The sequence below is a fragment of the Dicentrarchus labrax genome, unplaced genomic scaffold (assembly GCF_905237075.1).
Source record: "Dicentrarchus labrax unplaced genomic scaffold, dlabrax2021, whole genome shotgun sequence".
NCBI lineage: Eukaryota > Metazoa > Chordata > Actinopteri > Moronidae > Dicentrarchus > Dicentrarchus labrax.
This window is the reverse complement of record NW_026136702.1, coordinates 22624655-22648603: the sequence shown is the minus strand read 5'-3', so window position 1 is coordinate 22648603 and position 23949 is coordinate 22624655. Positions and strand designations below refer to the sequence as shown.

The following is a 23949-nucleotide window of genomic DNA, read 5'->3' as shown; positions in this document are numbered from 1 at the left end:
AGGCAGGCCTCAGAACCACTTTATTATCCCAAAAGACTGCTGTTAGCGCTGACTCTTGTGGAGAGCTGTCCTTCAACAATCAACACAAAATAAAACAGGAATTACTTGCATAATGTGAGAATACTGTACATATTTGTACAGCTGTGAACAAACAGGTGGACTGACAGTTGGTCTATTAAGGGAAAATAAGTGAAAACACGTGTGAGCCGGCTGAGTAGGGGCTTTACAGTCATGTTAGCCATGTGACCCTTACGTTACATTACCAAATGGTATTCCTCGTCAAAATGGTATGACTGGCTTTATATATAAAGAGAGCTTTTAAGTTCCAGGTTATGGTGTGGCTACAAAATGTGAATGTGTGATAGATTAAAAAGAATCTACCACACGAGTTGGCTTCCTGTTCCATCTGGCTTGTTTAAACCTGTTTGAAATATTGCAACACTTTTTTTTTGTGGCTGATGGATAATATTTTGAATTCTGGCCTTTGAAGCAGTTTGGAATTGTTGCATGTTGAATGCAGCCCCGGCATATGTTGGAACAAACTGTGTTATGTGTTTCTGATTTATAGCTTCAAGAACACAATTGGTGTTATTTCCTACTTGTATGAAACCTACAAACATTGGCAAATGCATACCTAGATCAATTTAAGCAATGCTGGCTCACAAATGATCTGAAGTGACATTCAGATGCAGAGGGTTATGCACCTATACAACCCTTCGTATAGTTCAAGCAGTTCTGTATCGCAACAAAAGCTGATGAGGCTGCTAGGCACAAGAAGGCCAGGTGTAACATACTGCCCTCCACTCCAGCAAACATCCAAAATAATGGTAATGCCCCCCCACTCTTAGTCTGTATTACAGAGACAGTGCAAACTACGCTCACTGCTTGTTACATGATAATGAGACCGCTGACAGACTACAGATTTCACAGAAACTTTACTCTACAATACTTTGACCGGTCTTGGCATGAGGACAGTGTTAGGTTTCCTTTTCATTACTGATTGTAAAAAGAAAAGTAAAAAATGCCTGTCGCAAGTTTTGAGAGACCAGACTTGCAAAGTCTTGTTTTGTCTGATCCACAATCCCAAAGATAGATTCAGTTTATTCCGATATAAAACACAGAGTAGTACATCGCAGTAAGTCTTCATATTTGAGGTCCTTTAACCATAGAACATTTTTGATTTATAAAACTGTAACAATTAATGAACAGTGTCATCTCTAACTCTTTACAGAACACGCAATGGGTAAGTTATGCTTCATTTTGCCAGTCTCCTGCAAGACAGCTGTTATTATTTGTGGGTGTGCTGTCTACAGGAGGCGCTCACTGAAAACAGGCACAGCATGCAAATGTAGATTTGTCCTCCAGAAGCCATTTCTTGGAGTTTTTTTTAAAGTATACGAATCATTGTTGATGTGAATAGATATTAGTGCTGGATCAAAGGAATCATTGAGCCTTTTAAACAAGAGGCCAGTATGCACTTTAACTCCCTAGACGTGGTGTTTTCATCTACAATCCTCCCACCTTTAACAGGACCTGTCAGCATCCACGTTGCCATGGGAACCTCCAGTCCTCGCCGATGGGGCTCGTTAACGCCTGGTCAATCGAAACGCTGAAGTTACACATCCCCTAATGCAGGATGAGTGTGCTCACTTCTCTGGAGAGCAGCGTTTACAGTAACAGGAAAGGTCTATTTGTCAATTCACTCTCACTTCCTGCATTATTATCTCCCCGGGCTCGCCCACGGTGAGGTGCACTGTAAGATGTCAGACATATAACGGGGTGCTCAGAGGGCTGCTTTCACTGCAGCTGTGATCAACATCAGGATTAATGTTAGCAAACGCTACGGAGAAAACCTCCACCCTGAAAGTCGCTGTCAGCCCCCAGCACTGTCACCAACCATGTTTCAATCGCCTTCTTCTCTGAGCCGACCCGGCTGCTAGCGAGGCTAAGGTTAACCACCAGTAACACCAGTCAGTGTTGACGTTGGGTCCCAGTCTGGAAAGGCAGATGCAGTGATTTCACATTAGCATACTGGCTAGCTGTTAGTAGCCGCTGGATTGCATCGTCTTCCAATGCCATGTCGCCCCGGTCTTGTTACACAGACACATATTAAACACTTCCCGGGCTGGTTAATGTGACACTGAGAGGCTGACGTTAGTAAGATACAGCGGTGAAAAGTGACCCACCAGGCGCGCTAACGTAGCGGTATATCAATGCAGCTAGCCAGCAGGCTAAGCAGTGAGGAGCTAACGTCAGCCCGTCAGCCCGCTCAGGGACATTCTTCCACAGCACACAGACTACACTCTGCTCTTACCTCATAGTTCAGTCTCCATCGCGGAATACTGGGTAAAGTAGCTCGTTACGTTTTTATGTAACCATATAATGTGGTATCTTCTCCCCAAATGTGGTGTTTTATCACCAAGCCCTTTCCGGCGATTCTCCTGTGGTTCTGAAATCCCGACCGATTGAGGGACAGCTGGAAAATGGGGTAACGTCCCTGACCTATCGCGAGATGTCATAGTAACGATATGGACTTTGACGCCACCTCGCGAGAACCTACAAGCCCTCCGCTCGTCTGGATCGACGGTGTGAAGTAAAAGGATTAGTCGCGCTCCTGTCGGCTGCCGTTTATTAAGGAAAACCAAAAACTGTTTGGTTCATTGAAATATATCTAAAAACAACAACAAGAACAACGAGCTTGTCTGTTAGAATGGGAAAAGAAAAAGTCACAATTTAACTAACAGATTTATATCAGAATAATCTTTCTCTGGAGGAAGTTATAGCAGAATTATGAGGATCGGGACAGAGAGACTGACACTGAGAAAGTGCACAATGCAAGACACGTGACAGATAAATAAAATGACATAAAACAGAGTGATATAATCCAGCACAGTGAACACTAGTGTTTCGACACAACAGCAGACAGATGGCAGTGAATAGGCCTTCACAAACACATTAAAACCTACTTAGAAAATAACGCCATTGCACTCATTAGACAAACAGAAGGAAAGCTCTGAAATAAAACACCTAATTGAAGACTTTACTTGTGTGGTCATGTCTTGATTGATTGATTGATTGATTGATTGCTAATATAATAGTTGCACACATACTGGGCTGGTGAGATGGTGAATGAGATCAATGTTAATATGATTTTAAATTCTGGGAGATAGTTGATGTTTAAACTTGACCTCCCCTCTCTTCACAGGTCAGTCTGACCGTAAATGACTTTGTGAAGGGTTATTTTGCTCAAGTAAGTGAGTGTGGTACTTTAAAGGTGGCCATCCATAACGTCCGGTAGAGGGCGCCGTTGTGATACCATTAACAGCACAAGCACAAATTGTAAACCCAGAAGAAGAAGAGGAAGAGGTCAGCTGACTCAAGCTAGTCAGTGTAGCAGCAGAGTTGGTGGTTTTACTAGAGAGAGGGAAAAAGGAGTTTAATATCTTAGCCTCTTGTAGCTTCCTCTCTGCATTAACTGAAGTATGAAAGGTTTGTACTGCCGAGCCGGGGTGACTGATGCTGAGCCCAAGTTCGTTATCCAGGAAACGGTGAGCGTGGTTCTGGTCTTTCAGGGTCTGACTGTCATTATAAACCATTATTATGATGTCCCCACCTGCAGACATCACTGCTGCACACTGAGTGTAGCACAGAGGAGATTTATCCAGCATCTTAACACAACTTCAAAAACCCACATCTGAGCCTAGCACATTGGGAATCTGAGAAAGAATCAGCATGGGTTAGATTAGTGATGTATAGATTGTCATTTTCCAGAATCCAGAAATCTTGATCACATCAGTCACTAATTGGTATAATAATAATATAGGAAGTGTATTAGGACGGGAAGGTGCTGATTGCCACAGTATATACCTTACTGTCTTTGTGCCTGTTTCTTTATTCAGACATCTAAAAGTCTGTGTGTTAGTTAGGATGCAAAATGTTTTAAGTGTCTGTGTCTATGGCTCTCTGTGTGACAGTTTGTGTCTATTTGCTTCCCTCCAGAGTCTTCCAGATGTTTTGGGCAGCCACCTGGTTAGAGTTCAGGTAAAGGCATGTGGACTCAGCGCCCTGGACCTCAAGGTACTTCAGTCAAACACAATGTCAAAATTGATGCGAGCACACAGCTGGTAACGTATTGGAAAATAATCGGACAGAAGAACAGGGAGTTGCAGTCCAGGACAAAATAGGAAAATCTTCACTTTCTTTTGTTGCTTGTATTCAAGAGTCACCTATTAATCAACCTTTTCATGTACAGGATCCAGCTGTGCACTCTGGACACATGATAACGGACATATTACACTCTGAGTAATAAAATTATGAGTACAAAAAAGAAAGCTACTAATACAAATACATGGTGCAAAACTGTATTCTAGATAAACTGTTCACATATCCTAAAAGGGATAACAAGAGCCATTGCAACAGCAATAAATAGTTAAATACAAGATAATAGGGAAAAGTCTAATTAAATCAAAGATGTTCAACCACTCAAAGTTAACTTTTAACTTTTGATTCATATTTTACAATCACTTAAATGGAACTTGTAAGTGCATTATTGAAAGCTGTAATGGTTGATGCATTTTAAAATCATCATTGTAGACATATACTGTGTGTCCCTACGTCCAGCCTCAGGCCTGCACTGTCTGACTCTCTCTGCTCATCTGTCCTCTGCTCCAGTTGCTTGGTGACGTGGGGATCCAGAAAGACTTAATTCCTGTTGGCAGAGAGGTGGCTGGGGTCGTCCTGCAAGGTTGTAAACACACACAGTTTACACTCGTTTAAAAGGACTACATGCAATTAGTGTGATTAGACCTTAGTCAGCACCAGTTTAACCAGTGTGTTTGTGTTTTTTTCCTGCAGTGGGCGACAAGGTGTCTTTCTTCCAGCCAGAGGATGAGGTTGTAGGTAGGCTTTCTTTTTTAATCTGATCTAGGAGATGCCCTCTGACTACGATAAGTTTGTGAAAGATAGAAGATATATTAACTGTGTGCACACTGGAGACCACAACTGGAATTTGTGGGATAAGGGTTGTTATTTAGGGGTGCATCATTCTGAAAATGTGTTCATATTTCATAACTAATCACTAGAACTAGAGCTGGGTCATTTGTTTCCTCTTCATGTCATTGTATTGTGAAAACATTTCCAAATCTAGATTGTAAGTCCCAGCTCTCACATCCAAATGAATAACTTCATTTTACATTGTTAGATTATATTTTTGCTAAACAAAAAAAGTCCTCTTGACTCATAGGACTAATATGAGTTTGCCTTTCTATCTCAGGATTTTAAATGCATATTTCATATTGTAACATGTGTAATTACAGTATTATTGGTGTCCATATTTCCCTTATTAGGTATCGACTATGTTTTTTCAAAGCTGATACAGATAACCAATTATTAGTAATCAAAGAAACCAATATTTGGAATAGGGCTGCACACTAATCAAAATATATTTGAAATTGCAATATGGCCATGTGCAATATGCAATATGCATATCACAGAAGCTGCAATGTTTTGATTAAGGTAAAATATGTGACCAAACAGCATTATAATGTAGTACTGTAGTGCTGCAGAGGTCTACAAATCTTAAGATTGACAGACACATTGGTACTCACACCCAGAAATTCTACATAATCGTGCTTTTAATTGTTGTTTTTTTTGGTGCAAAAATAAATAGTGATTCCCACATTAATGATGAATCCTATCACAATCACAGCATCCGTCGGAATAATCACAAAATGATGTTTTTCACCATATCGCGCAGCCCTGATTTGGAACCAGTGTACATTCGCATGTCATTAGTGTCAAAATTTAGAGTGTAGTGTAACTAAGTACATTTACTCAAGTACTGTACCTAAGTACAATTTTGAGGCACTTGTACTTAGTGCTGTGGGCGGGACATTGAGTGAGACTACAAAGTAGTGGCTGCAGACAGAGTGGCGGTTAAAACAGCCACAGTAGTACATTTTAAAATAATTCTTATTATTGGAAAATGGATTAAATAAACAATTCAGATAATCAGAAATATGCTGAAAATCCGATTATTTAATCGGTCTGTCCCTAACCTTTACTCATAACATGTTATATGTATATGTTAAGAAGACTGTCCTCCTTTTCCAGGTATTCTGCCTTTGGACTCTCCCTGCTCTGGACTCTGTGATGTCATTGACATAGATGAACACTATTTAGGTAGTATAATGTTCACCCTCACACACACACACACCCTCACTCACTCATAATATACACTTTTTTCCCCCAGCGATCAGCTTCCATTGTCATCAAACACATGTTCTTATAACGCAGTCGGCCCACACATAGTATTGTTTTCTAATAAAAGTCATTTTCATCTTTATTCCTTGACTCAATAACATCCTGCTCTATGGTCTGTGTGAGTCAGTCAAGGTCACTTCCCCTCATGTAAAAGGTCAAACTGTTCTCTCCACTCTGCCCTGACACACAGCAGGCACTGTGGTTTTCTGAAATGACTCTTCTCTGTTATCTGCACCTTCAAAAACTAAAATTACGTGGCGCTGGCAGTCTGACAGAAAAAAGAAGAATAGTGTAAAAGCACCTTAAGTGCCCCTCTGTCACATGTACTTTCTGTCTGAACTCATTTTCAAGCCTTGCACGAGAACGGAGAGAACACTCTGTCCTTGTAGGAGGTTGGAAAATCATCTGAAATCAGCTCCCTCAAAGCTTGAAATTGTGAGGTCATCAGGGCATAATGAAATCTGTAAAACTGATAAAACGTGTTTCTGTTTCTGTTCTCCAGTTCAGAAGCCAGAGAAGCTCAGCTCGGTGTGTGTTGCGGGAGCGTTGCGTGACGGCCTCTGTGCTTACACTGCTCTACACACACACGCTCGCATGGCAGCCGGACACACTCTCCTGGTCATGGACGGAGCCAGCGTATGTAAAAAAAAAAAAAAAAAAAATAATAATAATTTGACGTCTTGGTGGCATAGCGGTGAAACACACTCACCATGTAACTGCAACCTTCATCCAGGACGGTCTTGTTTCATATCGTTCTCTACTTTTAAAACTATCTTATTAAGACAAACAAATATTTCAGCTTTGTATGAAAATGAATCTATGCGTGATGTTCCTGTCTCCTCCTCCGTCCTCAGTCTTTCGGGCTCATGTGCATCCAGTTGGCTTGTTACCATGGAGTGAAGGTTCTGACGACGTCACACTCGCCGCAAAAGCACACATTCCTGGAGCAGCTTCGACCCAGCGTAGGCATGTACAGGCCAACTTTGGGATGTCTGTAGTTTAATTTTTAAAAGCTTATAAAAAAATCCATAAGTGTCAATAATGTACAGTGTCTGTACAATGTTTTCAAATTCATTTTCTGCTAAATCAACAATTCTTTTCATCTTCTTTTCATGCTCTTTTGCTCCTCCACCCTTTCTTTTTTTTATCTTAGCTAATTTTTCCTGTCTTCTTCTGTTCTTTTCTCCTTTTCTTGCCTCCCCCTCATATTCTCCTCAGGTGTTCAGGATCCTTTAGTAGGTGAGATCTTTTCTTTCTGCCTTTCTAACTGACTTACATGCTTTGTTCCTTGCTTGTCGTCTCACACCTGCAGTAAATAGCTGTTGGATCTACCCATATGAGCTGTAGGCGTTTGTTTTCCTACTAAATTTTAGTCACAGAGATAACATTCATTTGAGTCATGTAACTCAAAGAAAGAAGTCCTTAAGCAAATGTTTTAAAAGGGAGGTTGAATTTGAAAAACCAAATTCTTGGTGTAAAAGCTGCTGCCACCATGTGGATAATATCAAAACTGCAGCCACTGCAACAATATATTTGTACTGAGAGGAGTAGAGTTGCAAACTGGCATTGAGACTGGTTCACTTGTCAAATGTATTATAGACCAGACAGACTCATGATACCATGTTGCTGTGTCTTTGTGTGTAAAGCCAAGGTTATTCCGGTGTATAACGGCTCATCAGACCTGCTGCCGGTGGTTTTAGAGGAGACAGGAGGACTGGGAGTGGATATAGTCATAGACTCTGGAGGTAAACACATTTGTGTCTGATTCACACTGATGAATGTGTGTGGGATTGTAAAAATGGACACAGAGTGCTCTCGGGCTTCTGACTTGTCCTGTAGATCATCCCAGATTCTCTTAAGATTTCAACTACACAACCTTGAACTCAGCATCATGACTCCAGAACATATCGCTGTGTGTTTGTGTGTAGTGCGTCTACACGAGGAGGAGTCAGAGGACACGAAGCTCCTCCCACACAAACATGACATCATCAGCGTGCTGGGAGTGGGGGGGTCACTGGGTCACATCCCATAAAGACCTGCAGGTGAGTCAGCGTCACACATAAAAGCTGCATCATACAGTTAAAAGATGAACAGGATATATATCACATAATATATTTTTGTATCTTTACAGCTGGATCCTCCAGATTGCAGACTGCTGCACTTAAAATCAGCCTCTGTGACTTTCCTCAACCAAGAAGTCTGGATGGCTTCGTCAGCGCAGCAAGGAAGATACCTCCGTATCCTGTACTCACACTGTGTAATATAAAACATATGCACATGATCAGGCACACACACACACACTCCCTCCTTAACAGCCCTGTCAGATATTCTGAAGGACATTGTGGAGAAGATGTCAACTGGAGTACTCAGGTAACTCAAACACAGACACCCAGTAAGGTCAAACAATGCATTACTGTAAGACTCCATAACTATTGTCCATAAATCTCCATATAGCCAAAGAGTCCACTAATACAACAACACAGTCCACCTGCAGTGTGGCCTAGTGTCCTCTGTCCAGCAGCACCTGTTTCCTGTGGGAAAGTTTCTACCTTTATTAATTATAATATTAATGAGGTGACACCTACTGGACCAATTTGGTCCTACATACTCATCTAGAAGTGGTTCCTTGATATAGATTTGGGATCATTACATACATTTGTCACTGTAGAATTTCTTACTTGTTTCAGTAATATTAACTCCACCAAAACTGCACCAAATAAGTAGAGGAATATAACTAAATCAAACGTAATCTATTGGTCTGTCTGGTTTCAATCTGTCTCTGCAGACCTCAGCCTGAGGAGCCGGTCCCTCTCTATGAAGCCACAGTTGCCATGGAGACCGTCCAGCGTCACCAGAAGAAAAAGGCGATTGTTCAACTCTGACCAAAGCACTGAGACATTAATAGAAGCAGGAAGACATGATGAACCTGTTTCTGAGCCAACAGAGAGGAACACACTCATATTAACACCTGAGGTTAGAGCCTGCAGCTCCAGCTTAACCTGCTTGACTTTAAGCTGCGGGAAGAATCAATTTTCTTCTGGTTCTGAGGAAAGAGTGTTTCCTCCACACAGACAGCTCTCACCACATTCAGACACAGTTTTGAAATTTTATATCTAACTTCTGAATATGAGTATGATTTCATGTGGCTTCATTCTATGTGACTGCCACCCACAGTAAAGGCTGTCTGGTCTTTGTTACTTTACGGCTGCATTCATACTGCAGGCACAAGGGACCCAAATCAGATTTTCTTTTTATGTGACTCAGATCTGTTTTTTCTTGTTTTTTTTCAGCGTGAACAAATTCTGATTTGTTTCACTCTCATATGTTGTCCAAATCAGATACAGGTCTGTTATTTTGCAGTGTTAACAGTCTTATCAGAATTCCAGTGAGCTCTATGGAACTCTGCCAGGCGGGTCACTTCAGGACCTGTTCACACTGAAATCTGATATGGGCCACGTTTAACAAACAAACAGCCAAACAGAATTGAACGCCAAGGCTTACAGTGTGAATGTAGCTTATGTTTCTTTGAAAACCCACAAAGTTTCATTTGACCCAGTAAATTCACATTTTTAAAAAAAAAAGTATGACTGCAATTCTTGATCTTTTCAACATTTTATGTTTTGCTTATAAAACATCCAAATTGCAGTCCAACCAGGAATTGCAATTCATGTGGTTTCCATAAAACATGTTGTGTAATGTTGCAGTTTTTGTCTTTGTCTAATCAGGAAATAAAATAAGACTAAGAGGATTTGTCCGTCCTTATTGACTCATTCGTCCCTGCCGGTTCTAATGAGTTGTTTTCCTCACAGTTCTCTCTTACATGAGTCCAGAAGGTTATGAGAATACTGTGCTTACAGTCATTTTAGTGCACTGTATCTTTGACCTTTTCTTGGCTCAAATGATGGTGCTGATGAGAGCCTCGCCGTCTTGCCCAGGACCATCAGAACAGGACAGACCCTCTTTCAGCACACCTGGAATCAAACCTGTGACCCTGTGGTTACAGAACATCTGGCAATCCTGCTGTCAGCCGCACTGGTGGACAAGCAGAACAGGAACATGGAGAAGGTCCAGCATCACCAGTTCAGCCTCATCAGATGTCAGCTTGCGTCTCTTTGACTTGACGACAGTTTTTCTGGTTGTCTCAGCTTGTCTCCCAGTGCCTCAAGACAGCTTCCCAGGATGCACCTCTCCTCCTGTCGCAGTGACATGGCCACATGTAGCTGCTCCCTGACTGGCTGGTCACACTGCTGCAAGAGGTGGGAGATCTAACACACAGCGTGTAAAAAAAAAAATAAATAAATCACTGTTGCAATCAGTGGAAAGTGAGTCGATACTTGGTGGAGAGTGTGTGTGTGTGTGTGTGTGTGTGTGTGTGTGTGTGTGTGTGTGTGTGTGTGTGTGTGTGTGTGTGTGTGTGTGTGTGTGTGTGTGTGTGTGTGTGTGTGTGTGTGTGTGTGTGTGTGTGTGTGTGTGTGTGTGTGTGTGTGTGTGTGTGTGTGTGTGAACGCACACCTTCTCCAGAGCTGTGTGTGTGTCTTGTAGTAGTCGCTGACAGAGAGTCTTAGCCGTCTGGATGCTCCACTCCTCTCTGTCTTCACACACCACCTGGCCGAGCAACACTGCCTTCCACTGGTGACTGTAAAATGAACACACATCTAATAAATCATTTATATCCAATTACGCTGTCAACACTGATAAACTGGCCAATTCAAAAGGACAGAAAAGTTGATTTTAGAGCAAGTGGAGCTTTTAATGTGTGTGTGTGTGTGGTCTTACTACAGTGTTTGTGGCAGCGACAACAGTCTGAGAGCCGTCAGCAGCCTCCAACTGGGACCTTCACTGGACACGGTGAGATTACTGACAGGAAGGAAGAAAAACAGCAATGAGATTAAAAAAGATGGAGAATTTATGCGTCAGATTCTAGACTTATTTTAGTTAGAATTAATCTCAGTGCAATGCAGAAATATATTTGGATGTGTCCATTAATCTATTTTAGAATACAATAAAATAAAAATTAGCTATGCCTTCATCACCCCTCCTGCTTCCTCGATAACAATGTAATAATAATAACTAGTTGTATCTAATATACCAGTATTTAGAGACAATCTATTTAATGCATGAAAGGAACAATGACAATGCAAATGTCTTACTGAAGGAAATTGTTCTCTCTGAGAAACTTGATCTTCTGATCCAAACTCCTGTCACCTCTTAAAACATCAGTGAGGACACCTGAGGGACCACAGCGACACACGAACATTAGGGCTGCACCGATACCTGGTCCGATACTGTGCTCATGTACTCGTAATCATAAAACTACTCCTGACTTCTCTCTCATACTGATGCGACCCTTCATGGTCATGAACATCGTGAGTGTATCACTGTCGGGGTAGCAGATAACAGACAGTGTGACTGCAGTAAGGTAGGTTGCTATGTAAAGCTGTTGCTGTAACTGGGCCACATGCATGTAGATTAATAATCTGTGAGCTCAGATCTTGGAACAAACATTCTTGGCTGATCTTGTGGTAAGTGTTGCGTGTTACACCGCCCTCGCCCACCAACAGAATGACAGGATTGTAGTGGACATGTGCAACTCGTTACATGTATGTCACATACAACGAATTGCGCACACAGCTGTTCAGCTGCTATGCACTTAAAAAAAAAAAAGATTATAAGAAGATTATAAACTAATATAGCAGCAATTTGTTATATTCAATTTTGTTTTTTGGATCTAATTACCGAGGTCTGGACCTCAGTGGCCTCATAGCTGGCTCCATTTATGGATGGAGAAGAAGCAATGTCAGCAGATATTTTAAGCAACTTTTACAACAACATTAGCACATTAGCAACGTTTAATTTGATTGTCATTGTTAGAACTATTATTGTAGTACTCACATTGGTACTCATTACCAGTAAGTGCCCAAATGTAAGTACTTGTTTCAAAAAAGTGGTATTGGTGCATCCCTAATAAACATATTGATTATTATGAAATATTAGAAACAATACCTCCTCTTTATGTTGAAATTATAAAAAATTTCTATTTGACTCAAATAAATGTAGATATACAGACAGTATACCACGAGCTTCAACTGTAGCAACGTAAACTGAGACAACAGACGTTAATTCACCTTCCGGTAAATCTGGAGATGCTTCATAGGCAAAGAGTATCTTTCTATTTCCTACTGCAGTTCACCTGTATCCACATAGACCACGCTGTGGGGGTTGCAGGGGGAGACAAATCCGTACTCCAGCATCAGGCGCTGGTTATCATGGGAACCGTAGTTAATGAAGGCCTGCTGGTAGCAGAGTGTCCCGGAGACGCTCCTTATTTCATAACATCTTGTCACATCGTTGAAACTAGCTTTTACCTGGAGAGAGAACGAGATGAGATTTGTGAGTGCTTTATGATTTTTTTTCCCATCCATCCAACTGTCCAATCAGATAACACTCAACTTGGGGAGCAAAATAAGTCAAATATTCTATATTTATGAATTAAATACACGCTCAGTGATACACAGCATCTACAGGATCTCCAGAGGGCTTTTTCATATAGTTAAGTGTTTATGTGTTTACCGCAGTTTACCTGCACGTCAGGCCGGTGATTGAGCAGATCCAGAAATGGAGCTAAAGCATAAACATCCTGTCCAAGCAGGAAGCTGTTGGATGGGTGGGACATGAAGACAGAGCGTGTGTTGACACTGCACCACGCCCACCTGACGGAGGAGTGTAACAGATTAATACGCAACCTGACAGACGAACAGCCCAGAGTTCACACAAATCTTTTTCAGAAATCATTTTCCAGAAAAGAACAGCACTCACTCACAGCAGCCATTTTGACATGAAATAGTAGGGTAAACACAGGTGTTAACCAGTGATAGCGATTATGGCTTTGATCAATTTAGGGTAGCAGAGCCAATATGCTTACTTGAATGCCTAATTACTATTTATTACGCTACTATTTAATGTGAAAATGGCTGCTGTGAAAAAGGTCTGTTGACTACAGCTTTCCTCTAAACAAAACATTAATTTGGCCACAGCACAGGAAAAATTCTATCAAATTTTTTGCAGTCAACATAGATTATTTCCAGGATATCTGGATTTTAATTCATTTCCAGGTGTTTCCATGAAAATAGGTTTCTAAATTCCCAGGACACGTGGGAACCCTGACAGTCCAGCAAATCTTTCCCACTTATTTTTTTTGCAACAGGTGACGAGTACCACTGGGAAAAGGTCTTACATTCTCAAAAATGGATTTGACTAAAATGTTAAACCACAAAAATCAAATCAAGATTATGGAAATATTTATATTTTACTTTTACGTCTGTGTGTGTCTGTGTCTGTGTCTGTGTGTGTGTGTGTGTGTGTGTGTGTGCTGTGTCTGTGTCTGTGTGTGTGTGTGTGTGTGTGTGTGTCTGTGTGTCTGTGTCTGTGTGTGTGTGTACCTCAAGGCTTCATATGTCAACACCTCCTCCACAGGCTGACTCAAGATTGGCTGCAGGGATCTGGATCAATAATAAACCACATGGGATGTTATTGACATTGTTTACAAAAGGAAGACCAATGGGGTCACTTCTTTTATTCGCGTCTTCTGTAGAATTACATGTATTGAGATGCATTTCAAACACCAGGTCTGTCAAGTAATGTTACACAATGTGCAGTGTTCTGGTCTGAGCACACCCTCACACGTAACCTGACCAACTTGCTTCAGTGTCCTGTGTGCTGGACTCACTTGACAAAGTCTTGATTTAAGGAGTGGATTTCTCGCACTGCCTCCCTCTGCTCTACAGCCCGTCTCCGCACACAGGTAGGCAGAACGGCCATGACCTCATCTGTGAAATAGGCCGGGCAGGTGTATGCCATGGGCAGCACGTCAATGTAGGGGAACCAATCAGAGGCCTCTCCTCGATGCCGCTCACACACCAGGAAGACACAGAGCGCCAACAGAGGAGAGAGGCGGGGCTTCCAGCTGGGGAGACAAATATAATGATGGTTTGGGTCAATCCCAGTCTGTCCTCAGAACCTTCTGTCCTCAGAACTATAGACTGTGTGTCTGTATGTATATGTATATATTCACCACTAAATCCTACACAGTGGTCCTTTAAAGTATTAGTTATTGCAGGGCTGTTGTAATGGGTTGCATTATATTTCACAGTTTGTTATTCCATGGAAAATCTGATATATGCATATTCTGATCATTGTGCTTCATTTGAATATAAATGTGTGTGTGTGTGTGTGTATGTGTTTACTTCTCGATATACTGTCCTATGAACGTGTGCATGTTTACCTCTTGATATACTGTCCCAGGTAGCTGTCCAGGACAGTCGAGGTAGTGAGGAGACAGGACTCTGGCAGAGAAATGATCAGCTGACCAGGCTGACAGAAAAACACAGACGCACAAAGAGAAAGACTTTAGCTCTCATAAACCACAAGAGATAAAAAATAATGAGTGAAAAAAACAAAAACAAAACACCAGCTGATTTATTATATCACTGACTGACTTGATGTGTCTGAATCAGATTTTTAATCACCTGTCTTTGCAGTCAGTTTAGTTCTTAGTAGATTATTTGGTCTCAAGCTTTTTGGTTCTCATGCAGATAGTGATAGATACACATATGTGCACATACACACCCTAGGAAAGGGTTGTCATGTGATTTGTTGACAATGAGAAAAATATAAAAGAGAAAAGAAGAAAATGTAATGCTGTGACCGTTAACTTGTTTTTCTATGACATACATGAAGTGATTACTATCTGCTACGTAGGTTATTACTGTGTTATTCACATGCACTGATGTGTGTTAGCAGATTTACCTTAATGGTCTTGAGAGCTTGCAGTCCTCTGCCTGTGTCTGGATTACAAGAAGCAATAAAAAACACCCAAACTTTAAAGTCTGTACATGTATCCATCAATGCGATTATTACAGGGAGCAGTGAAAGGAGCAGAATCTGGAGACGCAGATTGGCTGCTGTGTTTGTCAATCATGGGATACACACTGCACTAAAAACCACGGCTGCTAAATCTGTGTCTCCATGTAGATCTCATGCAGATGGTGTCTCTGAGCAAGACATCTAACAGCTACATACTGGATATGTGAACAAACCCATTAACACAAACATATATCACATGGGAGCCCTGAGGTGAGGCTGAGTAGGTAGAGCTGTACCAGTGAAGAGGGCAGGCTGCAGCAGCGATGAGGTGAATCCCCGTTGGTGAAGGAACTTCATCAGCCTCACATACTGCGGCTGGTGACACAGAGAGACTGCAGAGACACAGAGACACAGGAAGGTGGGACCTGCAGCGTTCAGCACTGAAGCATTTTCTAGAAAGCACAGCAGTAAATTGGTTTATACCTGTCTGGACGATGCTTTCTTGTTTTTTCCTCCTCTTCCTCGCAGCTCGTCCAGACCGACGGCTGCCACCCCTCATGACTCCAGCTGGACCTGTGACATTATGTGCTGGACAAACACACACACACACACACACACACACACACTTATAAACCTTAACAAAAGTGTGTCTCTCTTTCTCTCTAAGTGACATTTGGTGACTTTCTGAGGTGGTAAAGCTAAAATAAATCCCCTCACTTGCTTAACTTCTGATCCATAAATAACAACTACAAATATCACCAAAGCAAAGATCCTCTCTTGTGCAATAAAGATCATACCCCACACTTACACTCATGTGCGTATAAATGTGTTTTTGTGTGTTTTAAGCTGTTTTTCATCAGGACAGCTGCCAGTGTATTAGGTCCAATACAAATCTAATACATCCTTCCCTTCTACCTTCATGAAGGTTCTAATAATAATCAGTTTTTGTTTGGACACGTTTTAGAGAAGTGTTAATTCAACTCTGTGGTTCTTTCTGAGCCACAACAGTTAAAAAAAAGGTTAAAATATTTGTCCATCAATGGCATACACACAGAGTTGAAACACCAAATACAATACCTAGATATTATCCTCACATGTGTCAAATTTTGATCGCGGACGGCGACTCCTTCGGTAGTTGTCAAACCCACGTGGTTACCTTGTTTTTCCGGGTATGCGCAGTGACGCTGCGCCGCGCAACCCCTGCTTTCCTCCCTCTTTTCTCCCATTTTCCTTCAGCAGCGCCTCACTCCTCTCTGCAGCCTCAACCCCGCACCTCCTCTCGGCACTGCAACAACAACTTTAAGTAAGAACTCCCCCCCTTCACCTCCTGCTTACACGGTTAGCTGCTTGCTAGCGTACAAATGTTATTTCTGTATCTGAATCCGTTTAATGTGCGCTGTTTGAACGCTGCTCACAGTACGCCTGCGTTAAACAGTCAGGGTTATGTAACGCACAAACTGATCTGAAACCAGGCGAAAGGTCCTCTGGAACGGTTGGTGTGACTCCCTCGTAGCTGCAGTCTCACTGCATGGACGCTTGTAACGTTAAACCAGTTTGCCTCAGGGTTAAAGGTCATAACTGAGCTGATGGTATGACTCTGCACTTTCTCTTTTGGCTTTAAGATTTAATTGTCACTTTTAAGTTGAAACTGTTGATAAAGTGTATCATCTTACAATTTAAAGCTATCAAAACATCATCATAAGACAGTGTGGAGCATTAAGTTAAGACTTATTGTATCTGAGTCCAACAACCACTGGCTTCATCCTTCCACTGTTAGTAGATTACAGACAATTTAAAGAACAATTCTCTGTTCTCTGCCTGCAATTGTCACCATGACTCAACAAATTCTCTCTGTTTTCAATCTCCTCCCACATGATGATAACATCATTACATTAGGTTGTGAAAGTGTCCTGTAATCTCTCTGTGTGTGTGTGTGTGTGTGTGTGTGTGTGTAGCTAGTGCTTTATTTATGAGTCCATCTTTCTCCTGTGTGTGAGTCCATACACTGATGTCTCTCTCTCTCTCTCTCTCCTCTCTCTCTCTCTCTCTCTCTCTCTCTCTGTGTGTGGGCAGACATGTCTACCAAGGTTGCCGTGGTAACAGGCAGTAACAAGGGGATCGGCCTGGCCATCGTCCGAGCTCTCTGCAAGCAGTACCAAGGAGACGTTTACCTCACCGCCAGAGATGTGTAGGTAGCTCACCTGGTAGCACCTGAACCAGGATGATAGATAGATAGATAGATAGATAGATAGATAGATAGATAGATAGATAGATAGATAGACTTTATTAATCCCTGGAGGGAAATTGGGTCGTCATAGCAGCCAGGTACATTAAAATACAATAAAATACAACAATAGAATAGAATACTTAGATAGAAAAGATAAAAAAATATAAATATGTAGGTAAGGTGCAAAGAGTTGCAACTATAATAGGCCCCAATATATCATTACACAATTTCACTAACATGTCACTGACAAGAATCTCATCTTTGTTTTATCTCTGTCGTCTATTTGAACCCATGGACCCAATAATTACCCTCGTTTTAAAAGGAAAGGCTTTCCAAGCTCTTAAGTTATTACCAGTGTTTTTTTTAGACAAACAACAGCAGATTATTGTTACGCCCCTGTCTAGGGGGATGGAGCAACATACATGTAAGAAAATAATAACCAAATAATACTGTCCCGATCCCCAAACCAACAAACGAACAGGGATTTAACAATCAAGTGAAGTGATTTATTTACAAATGTGGAAGTGCAACAAAAAACCAGGAACAAACTTCAGGGTGAACCGAGGCCAAAACAACAAACAAAACAGATCTAACTCTCTCAAACAAAATGCTGACTAATCCCTATTCAACGTACGAGTAAAACAAAAGACATTTACTAACTCCCTAACCTAATAACAAAACAGGAGAAAAACAGTACAAAAGAAAATGGCAGTTCACCCCCCACACAACACCCACTATATACAACCATAAGAAAGAAAAATAGAATATGATATTCCCAAACTCGCCAACCGCAACACTCGTACAAAAACACTCTCTCTTTACGGACCGAGGACAGAGCGATGCCGCTGCTAGGTCTTTCTGTCTTCGACTGCTGTGAGGCCCGACGTTTTAAACCCGGTGGATGTTGCAGATGTCACAGGGAGAACCAACCAGCAGCCGACACTCCACCGGCCGAGCCCACGTCAATAACCAGTCAGTGGGGAGACCTACGGGTTGCCGTCAGAGATCTCCAGCAAGACAGGCTGCACGCTCCTGAAGAAAAACAGGGACAAAATACAAAGCACACCACAGACGAAACAATACCAAACAACAATACAGCAATGAATGAATGACAGCTGCAGTGTTTTTAAAAAACAATCTCATGTGAGTCAACCATAACTGTTTGCAGATTAGTGTCCATCTCTCAGAGTTAAAGTGGTGGCAAAAATATATATCTTGAGGGCCTTTAAGATCATTAGGGCAGTCCTATTCGGGCCTGTAGTCGCATTGGCTCAAGGTGTCTCCAGCAGATCTGTTATAAAGTGAAAATAAATAGAAATGTTTTGCTCTTTTTGCAGCGGCCGTGGTCAGGAGGCTGTGGAGTCTCTGTCCTCAGAAGGACTGAAGGCCATGTTTCATCAGCTGGACATCAACGACCTGAACAGCATCACTACTGCTGCTGCTTACTTTAAAGAGAAGTACGGAGGGGTGGACGTCCTCGTCAATAACGCTGGCATAGCATTTAAAGGTAGGATTGCAACGATATATATATCAATAGCTATTACACCACGCTCAAAATAAGACTACCACTCTACATATTCAACACTGCCACAAAGTTAGCACCAGCATCAGTCTTCTGTCTTATTATAGTATTGGCATTCATATCATACAGTAGCACAATGTGACCCATAGTTATTACTATTATAATAGTTATATATAATTGCAGTTTGGCTAAAATTACAATCTCTAACATTGAGATTTTAATTTGTTACAATCATTATTCATGAAATGACTCCATCTTAGAGAACAATACTCTACAATATATACATTTGTGTGTCTGTGTGTGTGAATTTTTAATCTGATAGAAAACTGCATGTACTTCCACAGGATACTATGCTCAATAATAAAAATGCCATCAAAGCATTAAACTAAATAAAAAGGATTTAACTCTCCTTAATAACTTCCATCAGTTGCCTGAGTATGCTCTCTGTGTTTGGTTGAACACTGAAAAAGGAGCAGACAGGCCTCAAAATGTAAAGCACACGTTGCACCCAAACAGTGCAGTGAATTACGCATGACATTTTTGAGTTTGTGAATGTATTATTTGTGCCATTTTCATCACTGATAGACAGATTCGCTCATTGTCGCTCAGACAATAAATTACATAATCAGAATCAGGTTTATAGCTGGGTAATACAATAAAGTATGAGAAAAATCTAAATAAAGATGAAAGCAAGTACTGCAGCCAAAAAGCCTGGATTAACAAACTCTATATATATATATACTATAAAGACAAAAAGATAAATATTTAGAATATGACCCTTATTTAAATGAGCGTTGGATAAACTGAGCAATCATTTCATCTCTCTCTCTCTCTCTCTCTCTCTCTCTCTCTCTCTCTCTCTCTCTCTCTCTCTCTCTCTCTCTCTCGCTCCCTCTCTCTCAGTGGCAGACACCGCTACATTTGACGTCCAGGCAGAGGTGACCCTCAAGACAAACTTCTTCGCCACCAGAGACATGTTGACTCACTTCCTGCCGATCATCAGAGCCGGAGGTAAGGACACAGAACTGGACCAGGTCTGTGTCTACCCCTGTTGTCTTAATAAGCAGCTCAGTTCAACCTACTTTACTGTTTTTAAAGAAAGTTGAGTAGAAACTGTTCTACTTGGTGTTCCAATTTGAAGAGTTTGGTCTTGATTCAGAGAAATTTAAGTTTTGAGAAGATGAATGGTGTTGCTGGCAAGCATAATTTGGTTAATTTTAATGTCAGATATTTCAAAAGCTCCTGATCTCACCACAGTGGGCACATTAAAAACATTATAAATCATTAGAATATTACACACAAACACACAACCAACTGACAAGGAAACTTTTGTGACATTTCTAAAATGTGACAAATTAGTTTGACATGCAGTGAGAGAGACGGAGTCACACAAAGAGGTTTGTAAGCAGTTAACAGCTATAAACATCCTCCGGGGCTGTATTTTAGGCCGCGTGGTGAACGTCTCCAGCTTCGTCGGCTCCCGCACTCTGAACCAGTGCAGCCCGGAGTTGCAGCAGCGTTTCCGCAGCGAGGACATCACGGAGGAGGAGCTGGTGGGACTGATGCAGCAATTCGTCGACAAGGCCAAGAAGGGCGAGCACAAGCAGGGCGGCTGGCCTGAAACAGCGTATGGAGTGTCCAAGACTGGACTGACGGTACGACCCATCAGTCTGTTTTTAGGGTTAGGGTCATCTCATCTGTGCAGGTTTTAAAATGTAGAAAAAGCAGAGGGAATTTGGTGAGATGTATTGATTTATATACTTCTCTAATAAGATATTTCCTTTTATAGAGACATTGATTATACACATGTGTGTCTGTGTGTGTGTCTTTAGACCCTGTCCATGATCCTGGCCCGTCGCATTTCCAAGGAGAGACGGAATGACGGGGTATATAGCAACTTTTAATCAACAAAAACAATCTTCTTTAATCTTCTTCTTTTTAACCACTTTGTTCAGTATAGTAGTTAAAATATAATTTTTGTCATATCTTGCTCTGCACTGCAGCTGCACTGTCATTTTTATTCTACCATTATATTCTATTTTAGCTTATTTTAATCAGTTTTACTTAGATTTAATCTTTTTAAATCCTATTTATTTGTCTTTTCATATTGGCTGGTTGTTGAAAGATGCTATAGAAATACATTTGCATTGCCTAAAGTGAATTCAACATCAACACAGTGTCACCAGAATCAAAAAAATTTGGATTTTATCGAATCAATAAATCCTAAATATCTGTTTGTCAGTTTTGTTTTTTTCCAGCCTCACTGCTAACACACATTTTTATTGCATGTATTATTTTTTCTACAGATCTTGCTGAACGCCTGCTGTCCCGGCTGGGTGCGCACCGACATGGCAGGGGACAAAGCCCCAAAGTCACCAGACGAGGGCGCTATCACCCCAGTCTACCTGGCACTGCTGCCTGCCGGAGCCACAGATCCGCATGGGAAATTTGTCTCCGATAAAGAAGTTCAGCCATGGTGAAAGGGTTAAAATGACCTGTTTGTGTGTGTGAGTCAATGAAAGAGTAAATTGCCAAAAATGTCAAAAATTCATTCAAAATAGAATTTATTTCCAAAAAGAAACATGTTTGATTAAACATTGCGAAAACAAGCATCAATCTCGGAAAACTATTGCAAGCATTAACGTAACACACAGTAACATTAACCCTACACATAATGACTTTATACTTTATAAGCTCATGCCTGGACTTTCTTTGGATTTTTAACAGTTTTAGTTTAGCAGTTAAACCAAAAGCTGATGGAGACAACATTAAAATTACTGACATGATTCCAGGGAACACTGACATGTGGTGTGTGTGTGTGTGTGTGTGTGTGTGTGTGTGTGTGTGTGTGTGTCTGCTTGTCATACGCAGCAATAATCATGCATGAATCTACCGAAGTGCTGGCTATGATTCTGATTCTGATTTTGATTCTTATTGCTGGTGGGTTGTTTTGATAAAACTCCACTTTCACTTTGCCTTCGGTGGTACATTTTTTTTAAAATATTTTTTACATGGAAAAAGAAAAACTTGCCTTAACTGGATGAAGCTTAATTGTTGTGTAATCAAAGAAAATAAAAAGCTTTTCTACAATACTCTGCTTGTGAAACTGTGAACAATAAATGAACTTCGAGATCCCAAATTCTTTGTCAAAATGTTAATTAACAAGGACAAAATTTGAGCGTGACAAATCACATCTGAATATACATCACAACTTTTTTAAATGATAACATTGTGACGCACATAGAGAAGCACAGATTTATTGGACTAGCTACAGGGAGGTTGAGCACAGCTGGGATATGACACTGACAAACAATCAGGGCAAAGACAAACACAAAGCAATTTCCACACTCTGGGAGCTTATTATAGTCTTTATCATTGTAATGTAAAGAATGTGGGCATAAGAAAGGTCTGAATAAAACTTGGAGAGAACAAAGTGAAGGACAGATTCATAGAAATGCAGTGACACCTGGTGGTCAAGGTGGCAATTTTATAGGAAAATAAATTCAATGACTTTAATATTGAAAGAGAAAAGCACAAAATGTGATGTTATATGTGCACTGTGAATGATCAGATGTGTTCAGTTTCCATAAGTACAATACAGATATAAAGGTCAAATCAAATGTAAGTTGCCTTTGATGTTCAGTATAACATTTAATAATGTAGCATGCACCTAATAATTCTATTTATGGGGAGAGATGTAACGACGTGCACACACAGTCAACAATAAATGTCAGTCTCACTGAAGAAATATTAACAGAGCTGACATATGACACAAAAAATAGTTATTTATGAGCAACGTGTGTTAGTGGTTTATTGAGGCTGATATAAGTGCACTGTAAACCCAGGCTGCTGCTTCCTCTCCCCCTCCTCCTCCACCTACCCTCAGTGTCTGGGTCACAGGGTTTTAGATGTAAATTTGGGTTAAACTTCAAAAACTCCTGAGAGGTTTGTTGAAAAGCTTCCTAAATCAATTCACAGTTTTGATTCTAGAGATGAAATTTAGTAAAAAGTTTTGAAATATGTCCAAAACTGAGGACTGCACAAACAACATGTCCTAACTGTTTTATATTTTTGAAATTATATTTCTGTTGATTCCTTTAAGGATTGTATCTGTACTTTTACATTTTTGGTGGACTTTTAGTCTCATTGCAAAACCTCAACCTAAGACATTTAGGAATAGCCAACCACCAAAGTCCATAAAATGTATTCAAGAGTATTTATTCAAGTATATCATCATGAATTTAATTGTTTAACAATATTTTCTTTTAAAAAAAAAGGGAAGTTGCCTTGTGTGTAATTTCTGAAGGTAAACTCCTGCAACCCTCCAAATAAATATTGCCAAGGACATGACCTTCAGCTACGGCCCTGCTTTTCAGGCTGTTACTTCTTTACAAGCTCAAATTACACTGAACAAAATTATAAACACAACACTTTTGTTTTTGCCCCCATTCATCATGAGCACATTTTCGAGTGGCCTTTTATTGTGGCCAGCCTAAAGCACACCTGTGCAATACCCATGCTGTCTGATCATCATCTTGATATGCCACACCTGTGAGGTGGATGGATTATCTCGACAAAGGAATGATTTGTGAACAATATTCGAGAGAAATAGGCCTTTTGTGTACATAGAGAAAGTCTTAGATCTTTGAGTTCAGCTCATGATGAATGGGGGCAAAAACAAAAGTGTTACGTTTATAATTTTGTTCAGTGTATTATTAAAGGAGGAAAACAAAATCCCCAAATCACTTTTTCCAGTTTCACTGCAGCCAAAATATAACTTTGACTTTCCCCTGAGGTGTTTTGTATCATTATCCATCACCAAAATGTGTTAGATATATGTGTACACCTGGATTTTCATATCTTTCTCCACTTCCTGAATGAAATCCAGATGCCTAAAGCTCTTGTTTAAAGCCAAGTGCAAAGAAGGTCAGAGCAGAAAATCTCATTCAGGTGGTTTCATATTGTTTCAAGAGTGATAAGAGCATTATTTGTAAAAAAGTGTTCCAGCTGAAATCCAGGTTTTTCTGCTTTATCTCTCTCTGTCTGTTTTAAGTCTTTTGAGTCAATACAGCAGTGG

The 23949-nt window shown here is 40.8% G+C and overlaps 4 protein-coding genes across 11 annotated transcripts in view; 2 read left to right on the top strand and 2 right to left on the bottom strand.

The window, feature by feature from the left end:
* itsn1 (intersectin 1 (SH3 domain protein)) overlaps window positions 1-2488 on the bottom strand; it is a 44548-nt gene extending 42060 nt beyond the window's left edge. For all 5 annotated transcript variants that reach the window (XM_051418512.1, XM_051418520.1, XM_051418537.1 and 2 more), the window contains exon 1: window positions 2315-2488. The gene's annotated coding sequence lies outside the window, so the exon portion shown is untranslated. The remainder of the gene's footprint in view (window positions 1-2314) is intronic.
* An 870-nt stretch (window positions 2489-3358) lies between these two features.
* cryzl1 (crystallin, zeta (quinone reductase)-like 1) lies at window positions 3359-10009 on the top strand. Its single transcript, XM_051380546.1, is given in 14 exon segments — window positions 3359-3548; window positions 4000-4077; window positions 4672-4744; window positions 4855-4899; window positions 6112-6180; window positions 6764-6897; window positions 7116-7227; window positions 7480-7500; window positions 7908-8006; window positions 8190-8266; window positions 8268-8303; window positions 8393-8498; window positions 8586-8631; window positions 9047-10009. Coding segments are annotated over 14 exon segments (1059 nt in total). The 5' UTR covers window positions 3359-3482; the 3' UTR covers window positions 9144-10009.
* setd4 (SET domain containing 4) lies at window positions 9855-16403 on the bottom strand. 3 transcript variants are annotated; one of them, XM_051380477.1, is made up of 13 exons: window positions 16280-16403; window positions 15607-15711; window positions 15420-15515; window positions 15067-15104; window positions 14543-14631; window positions 13988-14224; window positions 13701-13760; window positions 12842-12971; window positions 12452-12626; window positions 11412-11490; window positions 11038-11118; window positions 10774-10897; window positions 9855-10526 (listed from the first exon to the last, which is right to left on the bottom strand). In XM_051380477.1, the coding sequence occupies exons 1-13, from the start codon at window positions 16347-16349 to the stop codon at window positions 10359-10361; spliced, it is 1452 nt and encodes a 483-aa protein (XP_051236437.1). In that variant the 5' UTR covers window positions 16350-16403; the 3' UTR covers window positions 9855-10358. The 3 variants fall into 3 exon arrangements, with proteins under 3 accessions (XP_051236437.1, XP_051236455.1, XP_051236445.1); XM_051380495.1 differs by having other exon boundaries at window positions 16218-16354; XM_051380485.1 differs by having other exon boundaries at window positions 16201-16301.
* On the top strand, window positions 16294-22011 carry cbr1 (carbonyl reductase 1). 2 transcript variants are annotated; one of them, XM_051380760.1, is made up of 7 exons: window positions 16294-16426; window positions 17197-17311; window positions 18688-18857; window positions 19776-19883; window positions 20319-20527; window positions 20705-20758; window positions 21179-22011. In XM_051380760.1, exons 2-7 carry the CDS (start codon window positions 17199-17201, stop codon window positions 21350-21352), a joined length of 828 nt encoding a protein of 275 aa, XP_051236720.1. In that variant the 5' UTR covers window positions 16294-16426; window positions 17197-17198; the 3' UTR covers window positions 21353-22011. The 2 variants fall into 2 exon arrangements, with proteins under 2 accessions (XP_051236720.1, XP_051236729.1); XM_051380769.1 differs by lacking the exon at window positions 16294-16426 and adding an exon at window positions 16569-16712.
* The last annotated feature ends 1938 nt before the right edge of the window (window positions 22012-23949 follow it).